The sequence below is a fragment of the Candida albicans genome, chromosome 2, assembly GCF_000182965.3.
Source record: "Candida albicans SC5314 chromosome 2, complete sequence".
In the NCBI taxonomy this organism is placed as follows: domain Eukaryota; kingdom Fungi; phylum Ascomycota; class Pichiomycetes; order Serinales; family Debaryomycetaceae; genus Candida; species Candida albicans.
The window spans coordinates 433,104-453,896 of record NC_032090.1 but is presented as its reverse complement, the minus strand read 5'-3'; the positions used below and the strand labels follow the sequence as shown (position 1 = coordinate 453,896).

Sequence of the window (20,793 nt, the reverse complement as noted above, 5' to 3'; positions counted from 1 at the left end):
GCCATAATAATATTTTGAAAGGAAAAAGAAAAAAAAKGAAAGGATTAAAGTAAGAGTACATCGAACGTTTGGTAGTTAATTAAACCAATACTTTCACAGTTGAAAAAGAAAAAAGAACAGAACAGAACTCAACATACTAAAATTTAGTCTTTATCTAGATTATTCTCGGGAAAACATCCTTGGTATTAGGGGTATTAACATCTATAGTTTGATATTCTAAACTTTTTAGTTTCTAAACCGACACTGGTGATAAGAAAAATATTACAAGTTCTCACACCACTTTCTATTATCTTGAACTTCTACTAGGTAATATTCAACAAATTGTATAGTAGTAGTAATAATAGTAGTAGCAGTATTTGGAATAATATATTTTGTTGAGATGAATCTAGTTGTTACAAATGGTTTGATACAAAATTAAATTGATTGCAAACTCCAAACCTATTATGAAATTAAGATTTAGTGTTGATTGATATAATACACTTTTGTGTCATGAAATAATCACATGCAAATAATCTTTCTGTTTTGTGTTTCTCGAATATCACTTCTGGGTGTTGCACATGACATCCATACCGCAATACTTAATTCTGACACCACCAACTCGCCCACCTCAAATTTCTCTCGTAACACACCAACAAATTTTTTATTGAATCATATGAAAAATTTAATCATAGTAATCATTCATACTTATACACACACACACACTTACACACATATATATATATATATCTAGATGTATCATTTCATTATCAACATTTTGTAAATTCCTTTTTTTATTTTCTCTTTCTCTTGTTATATTTCTTTGTTTTAAATTATTTGAATATTCCTACAAAATTAGTGTGGTACCTATTTCCAAATTCAACACTGTTAAAAGGGTCAAACACTTTTTCTCATTTAAATCGTCAAATTACAACACTACACATTTAATATTCACGTGCATTTTAATATTTACCCGTTTTTTGATTTTTGGTTTTTTTTTTTCTTTTTCCTAAAAACTTAAAACAACAGAAAAACAAGAAAACGAAGTAAAATCTCCGAACCATTTAATATATAAAAAGGGGGAAACCGAATTTCATTTATATATCTATTATACCACATTACTTAAAAGTTTAGTTATTGGTTCTTATTTTTTTTCATATATCCCATTATTATTATTATTACTAAGAAAGAATTATCTATAAAATATGACAGCACCTTCAATATCAAATCAACAGCTTCCACCACCTCCATATTCCAAAACAGATAACCTCCCCACTTCTAATTATCAACTGAGTTTAAATGGTTCAGTGCAGGGTCAAGATCAACAAGTACAAGCACAAGTACAAGGACAGGCACCGGAGTTGGTTTCTGCAGCAGAGACTTTAACCCTGTTGACAAGGAATGGCACACCTCCATCTGATGCTGATACAGTGGCCATGGATGATGCACAATCACCAGTAATATTACCCCCAATACACCCACAACACCAAAGACATCCAATTGTATCTACTGTTTCTATGGTTGCTAGACACCCAATAGTGATGAATGCAGTTAAATACTATGAAACGTCGAAAAGAAATTATCCATCCTTCAATTATGCTGCTGGTATAGTTGAATCTGCAGCCATACCCGTTGTCAATAATATTGAAGCCAAATTAAACACAAGACATCAAACAAGACAAGCCTCAGCTGTATCTTCAACTGATATCACCCCAACAAATTCAAATTTTGGTGATTACAAAATTCAACACGATGGAAAGAATCTGTTACAAAAGAAAAGAAGATTCAGTGCATCGAGTCAAACAACCAATATTTCTTCATATTCTTCAATTGATACCAAGAAAAGATTACAATTTTGTATTAATATTTTGAAATTAGCTAATACTAATATCAGTTCTAAAGTTGAATTTCTTCAAGAGAAAATCGATGAAACTGAAATTGCCGTTAAAGAGGAACGAGAGAAATTAATTGCTCAAAAATCACATGACTCGAATTCAACTAATACTACTGAACAAGCAACACAAAAGACTAAAACAGAAATCGTTGGAACAGTTAAGAAAATCATACATTTAATATCCAATTTCCGTCCTTCATCTTTGGGTGATACTTCAGTGACTAATGGTTTGAGTCCCGTTTCATCTAATGGATCTCAATCTAATCAAGATTTTGAATTAAAGAATGCCATAAGAGATATTATTATGAGTTTACCACAATCATTACAACAACAACAACAACAACAACTGGGCCCACCATCAAATTCACAAGATGATGTGATATTCAAATTTGCAAAAGAATCACTTGTGATGATTAGTAAATTAACACAAATATTCACTGAAAAATTGGATCAAGTAGAGCATTGGGTAAATGGAGATGAAGAACAAGAACAAAAATTACAACTGCAACTGCAACTGCCAGAAGGACTAGAAAAGCAACAAGAAGATGAAAGAGAAGAAGAAAACTTAGCAGCTGAAACTAAACGAATGAAACTAGATGGTAGTGTGTAGTAGTATATATGAGTGGTGGTTTCATTTTGTTTATGAAAGTTGTTTGTATTTATGATGTGCGGCTGGCTTTTTGTTTTCCGTATATCACAAATGGAAATCATTTTATGTAAGATTATTTAATTAACACGGTTGGATTTGAAATAAATGAGTTGGAAATAAAGTGTAAACTTATTCCAGAAAAAATGTCAATAATATATTGATCTATATTTGTAAGGTAGTATAGACAACCAACAACTCTATACAGGGCTCTCTTAATCCTTCCTTTAATGTCTGACTACTAAGTACCATCATACCATCAGGGTCAGGTATATATATATATATATATACTCTACTGGACGCCCTTGCCGTCTATTCCTAAGTAGGTTTTACATACTCAACTAGAAAATACAAGCTATTAGCGTAGTTTTAAGTATTAACAATATTATAAGTAAAACTTGACCATTTGTAGTCCAACTTGAATAGTTTTTTTTCTTTTTATCTCTATACAATTATTTAAATCTTTAAAGTCCGGAAATATCTAACAAGTGAACTATACTTATTATACTTTAGCAAAGACAGATATAACATAAGTAGCAGTATATACCTAGCATGCCGTGTTACAAAACGTGTATATAAAAAAAGAAACCTCACACTAAGAAAAAATTAATAAACTTCTATAGGTGAATGTAAATGTTCTGAAATGTAAATGTGTGTGCGTGCGTGCGTGCGTGTAAAAAGAAATTGGAAAGCTAAATCAAATTAAGAGAGAGACAGACAGAGCAAAAAAAAAAGGAGCACCTCCTTTAGTAATTCTATTCGTTTATTATTAAGAAAACAATTTTTTTTTAAAAAAATATAAAACATTTAATACAGACCCTATTTATTATTGATAATGAATAGTGACAATAACCCTACACGGGAACCTGGGTTCAAAAGAAGGAAGATTGAACCGGAAATTAGGAACAACAATAGCCCACAACAAGCAACATCAAACCCTGGAAGTAACGATCAAGTTATAGAAATATTATCAGACGAAGAAACAGCGCCACCACTACAATCAACCAATACCGTCGTTCATTTGGATACAGAACTGGAGGACTCTAGTTTAAGTGATATAGACTATCGTGATGATGATAATAACGGTGACGCAAACAATGACGTGCAAATCGTAAGTGTAAACACTGCAAATCCAACTCCATTAAGTACTCCACTGTCGAATTTAAATCACAGTGGCGTTCCCACAAACACAAACACCAACAACAACAACAACAACAATAACAGAAATGGTGAGGACAGGGACGAGGACGACGATGATTTGCAAATATTAGGAGTTCGAAATATATATGATCCAAATAATGGACGTCTACTGACACCAGTGGGTGATATTCCATTTGTTAGAGAGGATAATGATTATACAATTGTTGAAGACGCTCCAAGAAGAAACCTAAATCCAGCAATCGCGAGGGCAATACGGAGAATATTGGATATGGAACGTCGATATCCATTACCATCTCAAGAACAAATTCGACAAATTCTTATGGAGAACCGACCATGGATGCAAGTTTCTCAATCGGAATTTCGTGATAGAAGGGTGACCTTTGATAATTCTGCAGGAGGAGGAGGAGAAGAAGGTGGTGGTGGTGGTGGTGAATCACAACCACGACCACAAAACTATCATGAGGCACTACAAGAAAGTGCCCGTCGTGCTCTAGCAGAACTAGCTGCAATGAGAGAAGCAGCAGAAAGAGCAGAGAGAGAAAATTCATCCAGACAAGGAGAAAATAGTTTTGGATTTGGAACTCCTAGACGATCATATGTGGAATTAACTGAAAATGAAACATCACAGCCTGTTGCAGTTCCCCTTCCTCGTCAACGATCTGTGCATTTTACTGAAGAGGCACTACGGAGAGGAAACGGTGGACCGACTTTTAGTGAGAGTCGAGATGGGAATATAATTAGGAGAGAAAGACGTCAACCAGTTCGTTATACAGATTCCCCACAGTTTCTTCATAATCTTCCCTTTCTGGGTGCTGTTGTCCATCGAGTTCCTCATGAATTACGGTTCCTTGGAAATACATTCCATGATGTGGGATTTGCACTTGATAATTTGATGGATGATTCTGATACTCCTAGGGGATTTAATTCTGCTATAGAGCGTAGTATTATGCAACGAATTGAAGATGATACCAATCGAATGATTGATAGAAGAATTGCCCAAGAAACAAATTATAATAAAAAGACTAAAAATGAAATTGAAAAGAAAATTGCTAATCAAGATGAAAGACATACTAGTAATATTAAATCAAATGAGAATTTAGTATGTGAATTATGTAATATTGTATTAGGTGAAGGTGCACCCGATGATTTCAAAGGTGATATCAGATATAATGAGAAATTTTCCAAATATTGTGAAACTTATAATTGTCAAGCTCCTTGGTTTTGTGTTTATCCATTTACTGAAGTTGATATTGAATTGTCAAAACGAATATTTGTTGCTAAATGCGGTCATTTATTTTGTGGTAGATGTGTTAAAAATATTGGTAATCGACCTAAACTGCGTAAATCGAAAACCAGTAATGCTAACAGTAGTACTGCTGAGATATCAATATTGAATCCAAAATTTTATGCACCATCAACTTGTCCTGAATTACAATGTCAAAAGAAATTTCTGAGTAAAAGTTTTACTGAAGTTTATTTTTAGTTATTATATATATTTATAAGTCAATAGATAAAAAGACCAGTAATTTCCAGTTTCGTTATTATTTTTTTTTAGAAGTTATTAAAGAATTTGGATTATTACTTTTAAACATTTTATCAAGACCTGAGGATGTTTATTACGAGACTTGGATATTTCCGGCACGTGATTGTCGTGGTGGGTCGAGTGAGCGAGTGAGTGAGTGTACAACATTTTACACTGTGACAATAAACAATAAATCAGGGCGTAAAGACACGCACAAAAGATCTTAATTTCTTTTCATTTTTATATTTATATTTATATTGACAATAGAAAGATTCTTTGTTATTATAGAATAAGTTTAATCATTAACAATARRAMCTATTAATAATAATTGATGAGTTTTCATCATCATCTGTCGTCGTCAACGTAGGTGTTTGTTTAATTTAATTTTACGCGTTGGAAAAATCAAAAATGTATAAATTGTGATTAATTTTAGAGTAATTTCGTTAACAAATTGATTGCAAAAAAAATAACAAGATATCAGAAATTAATTTAGATGATAAAATCCATGTAAGACATATATAATTGACATTCAAAGTGTTGAATAGAGTAGGTATTTGCCTCTTACTGTTCCTGTATAACTAACAAACTAAGGTCTAAGTGATATCTTGTACAAACCCCGACCTTGTAGATTTGTATTTCAATTGCATAACTTCTTTCAAACTCTTTACGTGTTTTGTGTGAGTTCAAGAAGCAAATTAAAGATTTCTTTTAATGATGAATCTTACAATTGACGATTTTACAGTTTTACAATGGCTTATTTACAACCTCCTAATGAAATAATCAGTATCTATTTATAGATAGTATAAAATTTTTTTTGGTACAATATATAGATATATCAATTATGGTTATGATAGCGGGGAAAACACAGTACAATTATAATAAGCCGATGTTGAACTCCTTCTCCTTTCTGTTTCTATTCTCGAATCTTAGATTTGACATGAATATACGTAAACAGTTTTATGAGTTGCCTAATTTTGAAAAAGAAAAAAATTATATCAAATTGAATCAAACAAGACAGAAAAAGGGGAAACTTCTAAAAGTATCAACTAATGGTCCTTATGATAAATGATAAGATAAAAGATAAAACGTAATGTTCTATATTGGAAATATTACATATATACCTCAACTACTACAAAATCTTTTTACCTAAATTGTTGAAAGTAATTCAAATAGTTCTAATCTCTCCCCTCCCTCCTGTTTTATAGGAAAAAAAAAATCAACTATTATACAATTGTGGAGATTTCTAGAAAATTGCTAACCAAGTGATTGAAATTCCTAATAAGTTTTATCCTATAGGTGGTAATAAAATAACTAAAAAGGTTTGTGATTTCTAACCAAATCCAATTTTACTTGAGTAGGTAAATTTCCCTATTAGGAAAATATACAAAAATGTGACACTTCACACGACTTTCATTTATGCGTGCAACCCTTTTTTTGTTTCTTTGTCGCATCACACACAATTTTCCCACCCAAAGATTTATCTTCTTCTATTTCAATAACAATTCACAAACATTGAATACGATGGAAAGTAAGTTATTGTTAGAGCATTAACTAATATCACTTGTAAAGCTACTTTCAATTAACCAACCATGGATGATGAGCTATTTGAATTATAGTAGAAATCATTTAGGAAAGAAAAATCTAAATTCAAATCAGGTAAAAAGCTACTTAAAATTACATTTCCTAATTAGGAAATGAGATTTGCTGTTGGCCCTTTCACAGTTAGATTTTTTTTTTTTTTTTCACAACCACAACCACAACCACAACCACCCACTGCAAATTCATAGTGAAATGCTTTAACACTAAATTAGGTTCTACGTGATTGTTCAAATCTTCCTAGAATAGAAACATTACTGCAAATAGAAAACTTTGACGGTCGAATTTTTAAACTTCTCTTCTCTTTTGTAATTTTCATCAAATTCTTCTTTTTGGCGTACAACAATAGTAAAATTATCACAATAAGCTTTCAATTATTTCCTTAATAACTGTTGATAATAACAAATATATAAATGATTCCTAATTTCCTAAAAAAAATTTGTTTTCCTTTATTTTACTTTCACTTCTTTTTCAATTTATATACTTTCAATTCGTTTTCGTCAAAAATTAATTTCCTTTGTGATTAATTCACTTTCCTAAAAAAAATAAACACACTACATTTATACCCCCCTCCCATTAGTGAACTTGTTTAATATCTCACAAGATAAACAAGATACAATTAATTATACTAGATATAAAGCTGGATTACCCACTACTTTCCTATAAACATACAAGCAATCTTATAAATAAAACAATTTTTGTTTTGTTTTTTTCTTTTTAAAAAAAAGTACCTATTTATACTACATAAAACAATATGTCGGGATTAACATTAAATCAAATTGAATTAAATCAAATAAAATCTTCTTGGAATAAAATAAATAAAGTGGATTTTTATCCTGATTTATATGTTAATTTATTTGAATTAGATCCACAATTGCGTTCAATTTTTAATAATAATGATTCAGTAATTAGTTATCATTGTGATATATTTGGTGATTTATTCAATTTTGTCATTGATAATATTGATGATGCTTCATTGATTGATGAATTTTTATATCAATTTGTTAATGAAAATCAAAGATTTTCTTCAATGGCTGGTAAATATTTAGAACCAATGGGTAATGCTTTGATTCAAACTTTTAGAGATGAATTATCTGGTCAATTTACAAGTGTCTTGGAATTGGTTTGGATTAAAGTTTTTGTATTTGTTGCTAATTCATTATTACAATATGAAGAAGATATTGTATCGGAATCTAGTTCATTGAGTGAAGATGCTATTCCACCATTGAATATTCAAAGAGAAAGAATGCCTTCTATTGATACATTACCTACTCCTTCTCCTCCATTACAAAAAGAAGAACAACCAAAGGTAGAAGAAGAAAAGTTTGATACTATTACTACTACCCCAGTTGTTGCTGCTTCACCAGTTATTGGATTTGATAATTCTAAACCAAAACAAATTTTGGATAAATTTAATTCAATTGAAATTGATTTAAATTCAAATAATAAATATAAAGGTTTTAGAAGATCAGTCGATGTTGCTAAAGCACCAATTCATGTTCCAATTCCACAATCACCTTCATTCCAAAAGACTCATTCTAATATGTCTTCAAGTTTGAAAAACATTTTGGCTTCAACTGATGATGATAATAATAATAACAACAACAATAACAATACCAATAACTTTGATTCTGGTTTTCAAACACCAAGAAGATTATCATTTGATCCAAGAAGAAAAAATTCTTCTAATCCAACCACACCAAAACTATCAAGTTCAAGTTCATGTTCAACTTTTTCTAAAACTGAAACTACCACCACACCATTTGAATCACCAAGATTATCTGCTGTTGCTAATGGAAAATTTGTTTCACAACAACAACAAAAAGATCAAGGTTTAGAAGATGTTGAAACTGATAATGAAGAATTTTCTACTCCTAGAGCAAGTAGAAGAGGATCATTTTCTGAAAGTTATCCGGTTGGTTCATTATTACACAAGCTTAAGAAATTCCAAGATCCAGAAGAACAACAAGAACATCAAGAAGAAACAACTGAAGATGCTATATCTAATAAATCAGAAGATTCTATTGATGCTGCCCCATTTGATCCAAGAATGAGAAGAAGAAGAAATAAAGAATTAAATCATAAATTGATTCCATCTCCTGAATCTAGTGAAGTTGATGAACAAGAGGAAGAAGAAATGCTTATGAATAAATTATCTCCAGCTACTGAAACCACCCATAAGGACTCGAAACAATCTGTCCCGGAAAGATCATTATCTAGAGGTGGATTAACTGGTGGTACTTTTGATTATCAATCATTTGGATTGAAAGGATTAGCACCAATTGTTGAAGATGATGATGCTTCATCTAAATATGAATCTGATGGTGAATCCTCTAATAATAGTCCCGTTAAAGCTGTTAAGAATAAATTGACAACTACTAAATCAAGTGGTCAAGGTTCAACTGAAGATGGTGAAACTAATTCAAGAACTTCATCATTATCATTGAATAATTCCGATTATAAATCATCTATATCATCTGGTACTGCTGATGCTGATCATTATGCTATCAAAGGTGCTGGTGTTCGTTCTCATTCAAGAAATTTGTCAACTGCTAGTAGTGGAAATGATTTTGATTTTACTGCACCAGTTTCAAAATCAAGATTCAGAAATGCCCCACAGCAACAAAGTTCATTGTATTCTCTTGGTAGAGGTCCATCAGCTTCAACTTCTTCAATTAATTCCACTAGTCGAGCATCATTGGGTTTTATGAGATCATCATTTGTGTTGAAAAAGGAAATGCAAACTCAAGGTTATAATGAACCAGAAAATGTTTGTATGTCTATGCCAGTTACACCAAGAATGAGTAATAAACCTTCAATGAATTCATTATCAGCACCACCAGCTATTTATATGAATAAAGCTGCTTCAGTTTCTAGTTTTGGTTGTCTTCCTACCACAAACACAACTAAAACTTCTGGTGTATCTTCTTCTAAATGTTCACCAAAGCTTAATGGTACTAATGGATCAACTCCATATGATTCAGCATATGATTTATTAAATACATTTGATGTACCACCACCATTACCAATTAAAGATGGTATTCAAAACAAACTGTCTAGAAATTCTAGTATTAGTTCAAAAGGATCTTCTAGAAAGAAGGGTGGATTAAGAAGCAGATTATCATCAATCTTTAGTTCTAAATCATCATCATCATCAGTATCATCAAAATTAGCTGACTCAACTCCAGCAACATCAGTTCATTCATCAAGAAAACCATCAATTGGTTCATCATCAAACACTTTAGTCAATTCAAAAACAGAATCTCAAGGTAGTAATTATGCTACTACTACTACTACTACTACTTCTGATGCTCATTCACATTCTACTCGTCAATCAGTACCATTATTCAGTGCACAACCATCAACACCATCGATTCATCATATTCCACCAATCATCAAGAAAGTTGAATCAAGTGGTGTTGCTTCATCAGCAGCAACAAGTACAACAAGAAAACCAGCTTCGGTTTATGGCCATAGATATGGTTCAGTTAATGATTTAACTTCGGTTTATTCTACCGATACTACAACTTCGGGATTTTCAATGTTTAAAAGAAGAGATAAAAATGATGTCAAGTTTGTTCCTCCATTGACTAGAAATACTAGAAAAGGTAATAAATATAATGTCAAAAAAGTTCCTTATGATATTTGGGCCTGATAGAACTGAAAAAGATGAAGAAGATGAAGAAGAAGAATAGGTGTTGTAAGAATAAGAATTTATAAGAATTGTGTTTTATGGGCAAAATTTTTTTTTCCTTTTTTTGATGATGTTTTCCAATTTGGTGTTTCACTGGTGTTGTACTACTGGTTGTTTGTTTCTTTTTACTAATTCATTTCTTCACGTTAATTATATGGTATTTCAATCAAGGTGAAATCGTTTTTTTGGCACAAAAAATCTACAGATGATATCAATAAATAAGGGTTATTCTTGACTTGACTTGATTCATTTTGTTGGGAATATGGGAACTTTCTTTCTTGGTTATCTCTTCTATCTTTACTTACTTACTTACTTACTTACTTTATATGATTGTTATTTGGAGAGAAATATAAATCTATTAAATATTAATTTTATTTTTATTTTATTTTTCTACCAAGACATCAATTCTTCTATATGAAGTTCCCTTTCCTTCTTCCTATAATTGGTTTATCTGAAGTTCAATATGTGTTATTTCATTCCTAATTTCTTTCTTCCCTTGTTGCTTAACACTCCTGATATGATATGATATGATGTGATGTGATGTGATGTATTTATTTATTTGTTTGCTTATTGATGATGGTTTGTATTTATAATATGGATTTTTGTTCTTCTGTTGTTGGTTTCCTTGTAATATTGTTGTTTGGTATTATTATTATTATTATTATGATATATTAATATGATTGAGATGTTGTTGTTGTTAGCATCACTTATCCTTGTTTTTTTGATTTCGTTTACGTTACGTTACGTTATTTTGTTGTATTGACAAAATTTTTTCGGTTTTTACATTATATTTATTACCATTAATATTCATATTTTATATTTATATTATACTTATTCTTCGTTACAATTTTTCAATTTTCATTTTCGTTTGTTTATAGTTTCAAATATCGGTTAATTAATATATATAATCTACTAGTAGTATAAAAAAAGTTTCATAATCATCAATGGTGGTTGATTTTGTATGTTGTTGTGCTACCATATTATTAATTATTTGGTTGGATAGAGATAGAATTAAAAGAATTGGTCAAATTGAACAAAGAGGATTATTACGTTATGAGAAGTCTATTTTTAGTAGGAATTAAAATAGTGATACTACTATTGGTTGTAGCCAATTAAGATCGATTACTGTTCTATCCTTGTCTCATCGTATCTGTATTAGTTACGCCAAGAACCTATCAATTTTTGACAGGTTATATACTTTTCCTTGTCCATTTGATGGATGGTCTAGAACAAATTACAAATTACAAAATAATACTCTCAAATAATCCGTCAAAATTGGCATTGAATCTTTGCCCCCCGCATAATTACTAAACCCTCCGTTTAAACTACTCACTCTCATTTTGAAAATGGAAAATGAAAGCGACTCCAACACATTTACTAATTGCCACAAAATAAATAAATAAAAAAAGAAAACAAGACAATTAAATTGGTAAATTTAATGGGAGGAGGCTTTCTTTTTTTTTTTTTTATTTTCATTTTCTTCTTTACGTTCGTTGGAGCCGTTTGTATTGTTGAGCAACTAAATAAAGAAGATTACGGAAAAATTTGAAGAACTCAAAGAAGTCGAAACGAAACGAGTCAATAAAAAAAGAATTCAACATTTAAATAAGATATCCAAGTAACCAAACCAAATCAAATCATATGATTTTAATGCATAAACTACGAAAGCAACCATCTGAAAACATTATTACCAGGTAACAAATAATAAGCAATTGAGCAGAAATAACAAGTTTACGGCAGAAGCTGATAGATATACGTATATAGGAGAATGTTAGAGTATATTTTTAGTTAAGATTATTGTAGGCTTTACTTTGCTTTTTCCTTTTTTTTTTGGAAAACAGAAGAAATAGAGTGGATCTGTATTTGAACATGTGTAATAGACTAAATTCTTAACATTCTATTCCCCAGTATAGAAATTATAATTCCATAGATTGTTTTAAAAAAAAAATGGCTTAGTTCTATGCTTAACAAGAATTTTATCTTTAAACTAATACTAATACTAAGACTAAGACTAAGACTAAGACTAATACAATACTATTCTAGAAATAGAAATGAAAATTTCTCATTTGTGTAAATTTTACCCAAGAGTAATTGTGTGTGTGTAAGTATGTAAAGGGTTCGCAACCATTTTAATATTTTCTTGTTTTATAATTATCAACAGTTAAATAATAGCAAAATATACAAAACAACAACAACAATAATAATTGTTTCATTTTACCGTTGATGATCTATTTTTGGAAGTCGTTGAGCAAAGCATTGTTTGTTGATGTCATATACAAAAAAAAGAAATTTTTCCGAATACAATTATCTCGGTAGTTGGTTGGTAATGACAGAATATAATCAGGTGTATCAAAATGAAATAAATTTACTATAAGTTTAAAAGTTTTACTAAAAAAGGGCTGAATAACATTAGCCTCTTTTAAACATGTGCAATAATTTTATTTATTTAGAGTTAAAATTAAATTAATACTTAGCCAACTAATAGTTGTACTAATAGTTGTAATAGTAGTTATCGTTATCGTTAATGACATCCCGCTTGTTAAGCAAAAACCAAGAAAATTTACAAAACTTTTTGGTCTTTCGTCCTGTCATTATTGAACTTTCCTCACGCTTAGTAATTGTTGAAACCATTTTTAATCGAATCAGCAATCTCCACATTTAAGTAGAGCCAATAGCCAAGAATTACCTTTACTTTAGGCTTGGCTAAATTAATTCCTTGTTTATACTCGCTGGTTTTTCCTTATTGGTTGTATTACTACAACTACAAATTGTTCCAAGAAATAAAAAATTACGTTTAACAATCACATTACGGAAAAATTTCAAATACGGTAAATAAAATAACTCGTAGGTGGTGGTGGACAATCTCAAAATTCCAAAGATTGACTTTATAAATTTAACTGATTCAAACAAACAATCTTAAAACAAGAGCCAAAAGAAGTTAGAGAGATACTGCGAAATAATAATAATAATGATAATAATATTAAAACAATTTGCAGATTCACTATTGTGGAGGAGCAAATATATATACACGCTCATGCGTACACGGAGCAAGTTTTTCTTCAAAATGCTCATACATTATAATCAATTTACATTTACATTTACATTTACGTTTACGGTTACGTATTAAGCGAATTATACGTTCAAAGATGATCATCATTAACAGTTTTTCCGGCTATTTCTTTGTTGTTTTTTATAGTATACCACCATCACCACAACCTAATGGTTTGTAATTTGTATTCAGCGTTAAAGTGAAACAATAGAACATATGACGTGTGTGTGTGTGTGTGTGTATGTTTTCAATTTCGGATAAATTCTTGGTATTGAAAATGAGCTCTGATTCGATTCGATTCGATTCGATTCGACAAGTAAAATGAGAATATAATATATGTATTGTAGCTGTTAGTATTTCCTACCGTAACCTTTATTCTCTAGTCTTCACAAGCTGAAGTTTTGGTATACTTATTACCAGTAGTGAATAAAAGCTGGGGAAATAAAAAAAAAAGGCCTAGTACCACAAAAATAAAACAGTAAAACTAGACGAAGTGGGTGGGAGGTGGAGGTGGAGGTGGAGGTGGAGATGCTGGTGGAGATGCTGGTGGTAAATACAACCAAACAAGGATCGATATAATATATTGAACAACTGAAAAACTGACCAATGGTTGTTTTTACGTACAAAGAATTGTCTTAAACAATATTATCTTGGGTCAGTTGTTCAATGAGCTTTGTGGTTTTGTGATTTTAGTATTGTTCGTTAATTGTTGCGTGTTTTTCATTCTTTAAAATTTGAAAGGAGAATTTCAATGGGTCCCTGGATTCATGCCACCCCTGTGACAGGGATATGCATTCATTTACCACTTATGAGCAAATATTACTTGCTGATCTTGTTAGGAATACCTACCTACCAATAATTTACAAGAAAGTTGTAATATCGGTTGATAGTAAAAAGTCATGTCAATTCCAAAAAAAAAAAGAAAGGCAAATTGAATCTGCAATAGTCATCATTGCCAATCGGGTTGGGCTTTTAATTTTTACTCAATTTACATGAAATTCAGATTAGAAACAAAACAGAATTGAATTGAATCGAATTGAATTAAATTAAATTTATCTTAAAACAGAAAAATAAAAAAATCTAAACTTTCAACACACCATGCACACCATGAACACAATAACCAAACCAAACCAAACCAAACCAATGGATGGACTAACCAACATTATAAGTACAACTACCACAAAACAGCATTGAATTCTGGTTTGAAATCCAAGCATTTTGTTGTGAGTATTGTGTTTTAATTACTATTTTTATTTTATCAGAGACTTTATCATCATCTTTGTGGAATCTCCTTTTCTTTTTTTCCCTTAATCATCCAAATAGTTTTTTTTAAATGAAGAATCGCTGATCCCTTTTGACTATGATGTTTAAGAACAGTTTTCTTCCAAGGTAAGTTTTTAAATTAAATTCTTCTTCTCGAAACATTGACTAGTGTTTATCTTTTGCTTTTTTATTTTTTCAATTTCTTGGTGGGGGAGTACCTTGGGTTAATTTACTATAAATTGTCTTATATCTTCCCTTTGGGTTTTTTGGGTTTCAATTTATCAATTTTTCCGTTTTTTTTTTTCTTTAAAAGTTAATAACTACTATTCTAACAACAATTCCAATATGCTGTCATTTGTTGAGGTCAAACCAGATTTCGTGTTTTCTCAATATGAAATATCAATAATTAAATCAATATGGAGGTCGCTTGATTTAAATAACCCTCTTAATCTTAAGGATTTTTATTATACAGTCTCAGCTGCTATTAATAGTACTGGTACAGTTACCACCAATGGTGTTGTTAGTCCTAAAAGAGATAAATTTACATCGCTAATCATAACTCAACAAGACATTGCTAACACCATTAGTGATTATCAAGTAGAAGAATTTATTGAAGTTGCGACATCATTAATACATCATTTAGAATTTGGTAAAGAATTTCCTGAAAATGAACTTGTACAACTTCTGAAACGAAATCAAAGAATTTATAAAATATATTATAAACAATATTTGACACTTGGTAATAGTCTTATGGAAGCTATAGAAGATTTTACAAATTTATTAGTGGGGAAAAGTAAACGGATATTTTCTCGATTTCTTAGTATTTTACTTAGTGCCATATTATATTATAGCAATGATATATCATTTGTTGATACTACCACCACCAACAGCAACAACACCCTTAACATCAACCTTACTGCTACCCCTACAACTACCCATAGTAATGCATCGATATATTCAGAACTTTCATATTCTATGCTTTCATTAAATACTGACAACACATCAACATCAGCAGCTACAACGGCTGAAGCAATTATTTTAGAAGAGATTATTAAACCACCTCAATTAATTGAAATTCAACCATCGTTACCATCAGATATTGATGAACAATCCCAACCAGTACAGAGTACACCAGAAGACGTGGAATATGCTGAAGATGCAACCATTACTAATTCCATATACACTAATAATACTGTTGACAATGGTGATGCAAATAGTGGTTTTTTCGATAGTTCATATGATTATCTTAATTCATTTGCAATTTCTCCTGATAATGATGATGATGATGATGAATACGATAATGGCCAAAGCTTACATGAGAGAGAGATTGTTGGTAAGAAACAACAAAAGAATAAATCCAAAGTTGTTTATGAAGAAGAAGAAGATGATGACGATTTTGATGATACGAAAAGTATTGTTTCAACAATGTCCAATTTATCATCGTTTAAAAAATGGGGTATTATACGTCGTAAGAAAAGTCATAAAGATAAATTCAGAAGTTCCAAAAAATTCATTCATAAAAATATATTGAGAAGTGAAAAGTGAAGGGCCAGTCTACTAGATAACTAATAATCAAATATCAAATTCCCTGTTGAAATATACTAAGGAACGGGGTATTGTCCTATAGTTGCCAGAATACAATAATCCTACATATACTCCTAAAAGAAAGAAAGGGTATTATTATAATAAACCATTATTCAATAATTGGTCAGTTCATCAGTTCATTTTTTTTTAAAAAAATTGTTTTCAATATCGTCAATTTTGTTCAATCCAATTCATTATTCTTATAATATGGACATTTTTTTTTTTTGCATCAACAACAGAGGGGGGGGTTGTAATGATACCATAGTACATTACGAACTACTTATGAATCAACAAAAAAAACCCTCATTACTCAATCATTTATTTTTTTTTTATTTTTGGCTATCAAAATCACATTTATATAGTTATCAAATTAAATACATATATGGCATTATCATTTCAATCTATTAGTGGGATTTTAATTGTAGTGACTCTGTCAAAAAGCATTATAACTTAACTAATTATTAAAAACTTTACCCCTTGACAGTTATTGCTGATCTTCATCATCATCATCATGTTTCGTCTTCTCGTCAATTGGAATATAATGGAAAACCTTTCTTGCATGGTGTTTCTTTTTTTTCAATATTTTTGCCGATTGGATTAATAATTGTAAGACAAACATTCTAACATGATACCATGCAACAACAACAACAACAAAATTGTATTTTATTGTAATAAGATAAAAATTTTAACAAAAGAGGATTGATTTAAAGTACAAACTTGACATATGCATATATATAACTGTCTATAAACTTGATATATTTCAAAACCATTTTGTTTGGAATTGAAAATAGATTGGAAAACCTTAAGAAGTTTTCGTTAGTTGCCAAAATATATTTATGATTGCAAAAAAAAAAAACAAAGGAAGAGAAAACAGTGAATACACAAAATAGAATGCAACACAACAACCCAACACAACACAACAAAAAGGAACAGAAAGAAACCGAACAATGTCTTTTCGGATAAACAATTCCCTCTTTATTATATAGCTATGAATGAATAACATCTAATGACTTGGATAATGAGTATTAGGTTCCGTTTAATTGGGTTAACTTCCCCAAACCAGCTTATTATTTTGTCCAATTTTAACTTTTCTGTTAGGACCACCAAAAAACTCCAAAATTAATATCCTGACTATATATTTGGCTTTACTTAATATGTACGAATAACAGAAAGCATTCTTCTGGGACTTGCTAAATTGATTGAAAGATCAAAGAGGTGGAATTACTGTGCGTACGTGTATACTCAACACAACAACAACAACACAACAACAACACCACAATCAATCAATCAATCAATCAGTGTGCTTAATTGATCGACAAAAATACACGACCAACAAAAAAAATATAGAAAAGTTAAAAGACACCAACCAACAACAACAACAAGAAAAATTCAATTTCAACTTGGGCCACTCTATTTAACATACACTTTTGTTCATTTAAAACAACTAATCACATATATATATATATATACTATCCAATAATGTTTAGAGATAGAACTAATTTATTTTTATCATATCGTCGAACAATTCCTCGTGATTCATTCCCCACTAGGCGAACCCGATTCAGTGATTTAAATAATGAAGAAGAAAATGAAGGACTAATACTATCGTCAACAACAGGAAATCAATCTAATAGGAAAAGTAAGAATAAATCAAATCTAAAACAAGGAGTTAATGACCTTGACAACGACGATTATGAAGATAATATTGAATTAAAACCAATGATTCCTAATATATTTGATATTGCCAAAGAATTGGATTCATATTTAAATATAATTAATAAAGATATTGAAGAATTAAATTCCATGTATAAAAAATTAATAATTATAAATAAATTAAATAAATTAAAATTAGAAAAACAAATTGAAGAAATAAATTATCAAATATTAATTAAATTTGAAAAATGTTATGTATTAATTAAAAAATTTGAATATTTACTGAATAATCATCAACGATTAAAATTGAATTATAATCAACAAGATTTAGAAATTTTAATTAATTTTAAAAAAAATTATGCTGTGAAAATTCAAGATAAATCATTGATTTTCCGGAATTTACAAAATAATTATATGAAATTTTTGAAAAATGATGAAGAAGAAAAAGAAGAAGAAGAAGAAGATATATTGAATATGAATGATGAACAAGCTACATTATTGAATGAAGGAAATGATTCAAAATCGACAACACCAAGAACAACAACAACAACAACAACAACAACAACAACAAATTTTACCAATCAACAACAGCAACAACAACAACAACAAGTACAAGTCCAACTCCAACTCCAACATCAACAAGGTAATAATAATATTCAATATTTACAACAACGAGAAAGAGAAATTTCAAAATTAGCTCATGGAATAATTGAAATTCTGACAATTTTTAAAGAAATGGAATCAATGGTGATAGAACAAGGTACAATATTAGATCGAATTGATTATAATCTAGTCAATACCGTACAAGATTTAAAACAAGCTGATAAAGAATTAATTAAAGCTCATCATTATCAAAAAAGATCAACAAAATGTAAAATTATATTTTTTTTAAGTCTTTGTGTGTTTGCTTTATTAATGATATTTATATTACGTCCAACAAAAACAACATCCCCTTCAAATAATTCCAATTCCAATTCCAATTCTAATAGTGGTAACCCTGGTAATCCTGGAAATAACAACGATCAAGAACCAACAAGACCAAATATTGATAAACCTGCTAATGAAGTCAATCCTCCTCCAGTTAACAAGGCATAAGATGGTCAATACGGTCAATACGGTTAATATGGTTAATACGGTTAATATTCATTTAATAATATTGTTATTACTGGAGTGGAGATCTACTAATCAAATAAACATATAATATTTGCTATAATTACATGAATAATATTCCAATATAAATTATAATTAACATACAAATATATATTCATATATGGTTCAATGTTTAATTCTATTTTTTTTTTTTTTTAGAAAATCAGACGACACACTTTTTTACTATTCAGAAATTCAGGTTGTATAGTAACTGAATTAATACCATAAATATGTAAAACTTCTCTAACTTGACCAACAGCTGCTAAAAATAATTTCCTATCAATTTGTGAAGGAGCTTCTTCTAATTCTAATTCTTGGTCTTGGTCTTGTTCTTCATCAATCAGTGAATCCCCATTGGAACCATTTTTAGTATTATTATTATTATTATCACCACCATTAGAAGGTAACGGCAATGGCAAATTAACTTCACAATTTGGATTTAATTCAATATGTAAACTAGCAATCAATATATCTTCATTTAAATTCCATACATGAAAATCATGAATATTTTTAATCAAAGGTAATTGTTTAATTTGATTAACAATTAAATTTGAATCAATATAAGGGGGTGCACTTTGTAATAAAATTCTCAGGGCTTTACGTACTAAAGGTAATGCTGAATTAAGAATTATTAATGTAATAAATAATGATGTAATTGGATCAGCTAAAAATCTCCATGAATAATCAGTTTTCCAAATCACTAATGCTGTGATTATAACACCAATATTACCCAAGGCATCTCCTAATACATGTAAAAATACTCCTTCCATATTCATAGATTTTTGTTTAATCTTTTGTAATGCTGATTGAGGAGTGTTGTTGTTAGTTCCACTATGATCCAGTGTATTATTATTATTAACCACGGTATTAGCATCAGAAGAATTGGCTGATGTGCCATTTAATGGTGATTGACCAGAAAATGAAGGTTGATAATTGGAATATCTTTCAACAACATTATCTGGTAAATAATCAAATACTTCAGATGGTGTAGATTTCATAGTCGTATGAGTAATATTATATAATAATGGTGTATGTTCATTTTCTTCGGTGCCAATATGTTCTTCTTCATCACCTTGTGAGAAAGTAGTAGCTTCCCCATGAGAATGTGAGTGTGAATGTGAATGTGATTTAGAATCTCCAGAATGGTCGCTTCCACCACCACCACCACCACCATGAGAATGAGAGTGACCATGTTCATGGAATAAAACTAATCCTACTCCATTACTTACTAATCCAGCAATCCCAACAATTAAAATCAATTTAGGATTAGAAATTTCTTGTGGTTCAAAAAATCTTTGTATAGAATCCATAATAATTGTAAAACATAATGCCAATAAAAATACTGCATTAATTAATGCCCCTAAAATTTCGGCTCTTTGCCAACCATAAGTATATTTCCCATCGGCAGGTTTAGTATTTTTAACTCTAACGGCCCATAAAGCAATGATTAATGAGATAATATCATTTAACATATGAAATGAATCAGCAATTAATGCTAATGAATGGACAGTATACCCAATAATAGCTTCAAGTAAGAAAAATACCGTATCAAGAATTAATAACGCAACTATTCTAATTTCTTTACTATTCATGTTGTCTGTTGGAA

General features: G+C 30.1%; 6 protein-coding genes across 6 annotated transcripts; 5 read left to right on the top strand and 1 right to left on the bottom strand. All coding sequences in view use genetic code 12, as the record gives it.

Moving 5' to 3' along the window:
* Window positions 1–1,181: 1,181 nt before the first annotated feature.
* OPI1 (transcriptional regulator) lies at window positions 1,182–2,480 on the top strand (the record flags this gene model as incomplete). The annotated part of the gene is made up of 1 exon (XM_717493.2): window positions 1,182–2,480. One exon carries the CDS (start codon window positions 1,182–1,184, stop codon window positions 2,478–2,480), a length of 1,299 nt encoding a protein of 432 aa, XP_722586.2.
* Window positions 2,481–3,351: 871 nt separating this feature from the next.
* HEX3 (SUMO-targeted ubiquitin ligase complex subunit) lies at window positions 3,352–5,160 on the top strand (the record flags this gene model as incomplete). Its single annotated transcript, XM_717492.2, has 1 exon — window positions 3,352–5,160. The coding sequence occupies one exon, from the start codon at window positions 3,352–3,354 to the stop codon at window positions 5,158–5,160; it is 1,809 nt and encodes a 602-aa protein (XP_722585.1).
* A 2,389-nt stretch (window positions 5,161–7,549) lies between these two features.
* Window positions 7,550–10,450, top strand: CAALFM_C202230CA (uncharacterized protein; the record flags this gene model as incomplete). The annotated part of the gene is made up of 1 exon (XM_717491.2): window positions 7,550–10,450. The coding sequence occupies one exon, from the start codon at window positions 7,550–7,552 to the stop codon at window positions 10,448–10,450; it is 2,901 nt and encodes a 966-aa protein (XP_722584.2).
* A 4,696-nt stretch (window positions 10,451–15,146) lies between these two features.
* Window positions 15,147–16,346, top strand: CAALFM_C202220CA (uncharacterized protein; the record flags this gene model as incomplete). Its single annotated transcript, XM_717490.2, has 1 exon — window positions 15,147–16,346. One exon carries the CDS (start codon window positions 15,147–15,149, stop codon window positions 16,344–16,346), a length of 1,200 nt encoding a protein of 399 aa, XP_722583.2.
* Window positions 16,347–17,864: 1,518 nt separating this feature from the next.
* Window positions 17,865–19,133, top strand: TLG2 (Tlg2p; the record flags this gene model as incomplete). Its single annotated transcript, XM_717489.2, has 1 exon — window positions 17,865–19,133. One exon carries the CDS (start codon window positions 17,865–17,867, stop codon window positions 19,131–19,133), a length of 1,269 nt encoding a protein of 422 aa, XP_722582.2.
* A 209-nt stretch (window positions 19,134–19,342) lies between these two features.
* Window positions 19,343–20,779, bottom strand: CAALFM_C202200WA (Zn(2+) transporter; the record flags this gene model as incomplete). The annotated part of the gene is made up of 1 exon (XM_717488.2): window positions 19,343–20,779. The coding sequence occupies one exon, from the start codon at window positions 20,777–20,779 to the stop codon at window positions 19,343–19,345; it is 1,437 nt and encodes a 478-aa protein (XP_722581.2).
* Between the last annotated feature and the right edge of the window lie 14 nt (window positions 20,780–20,793).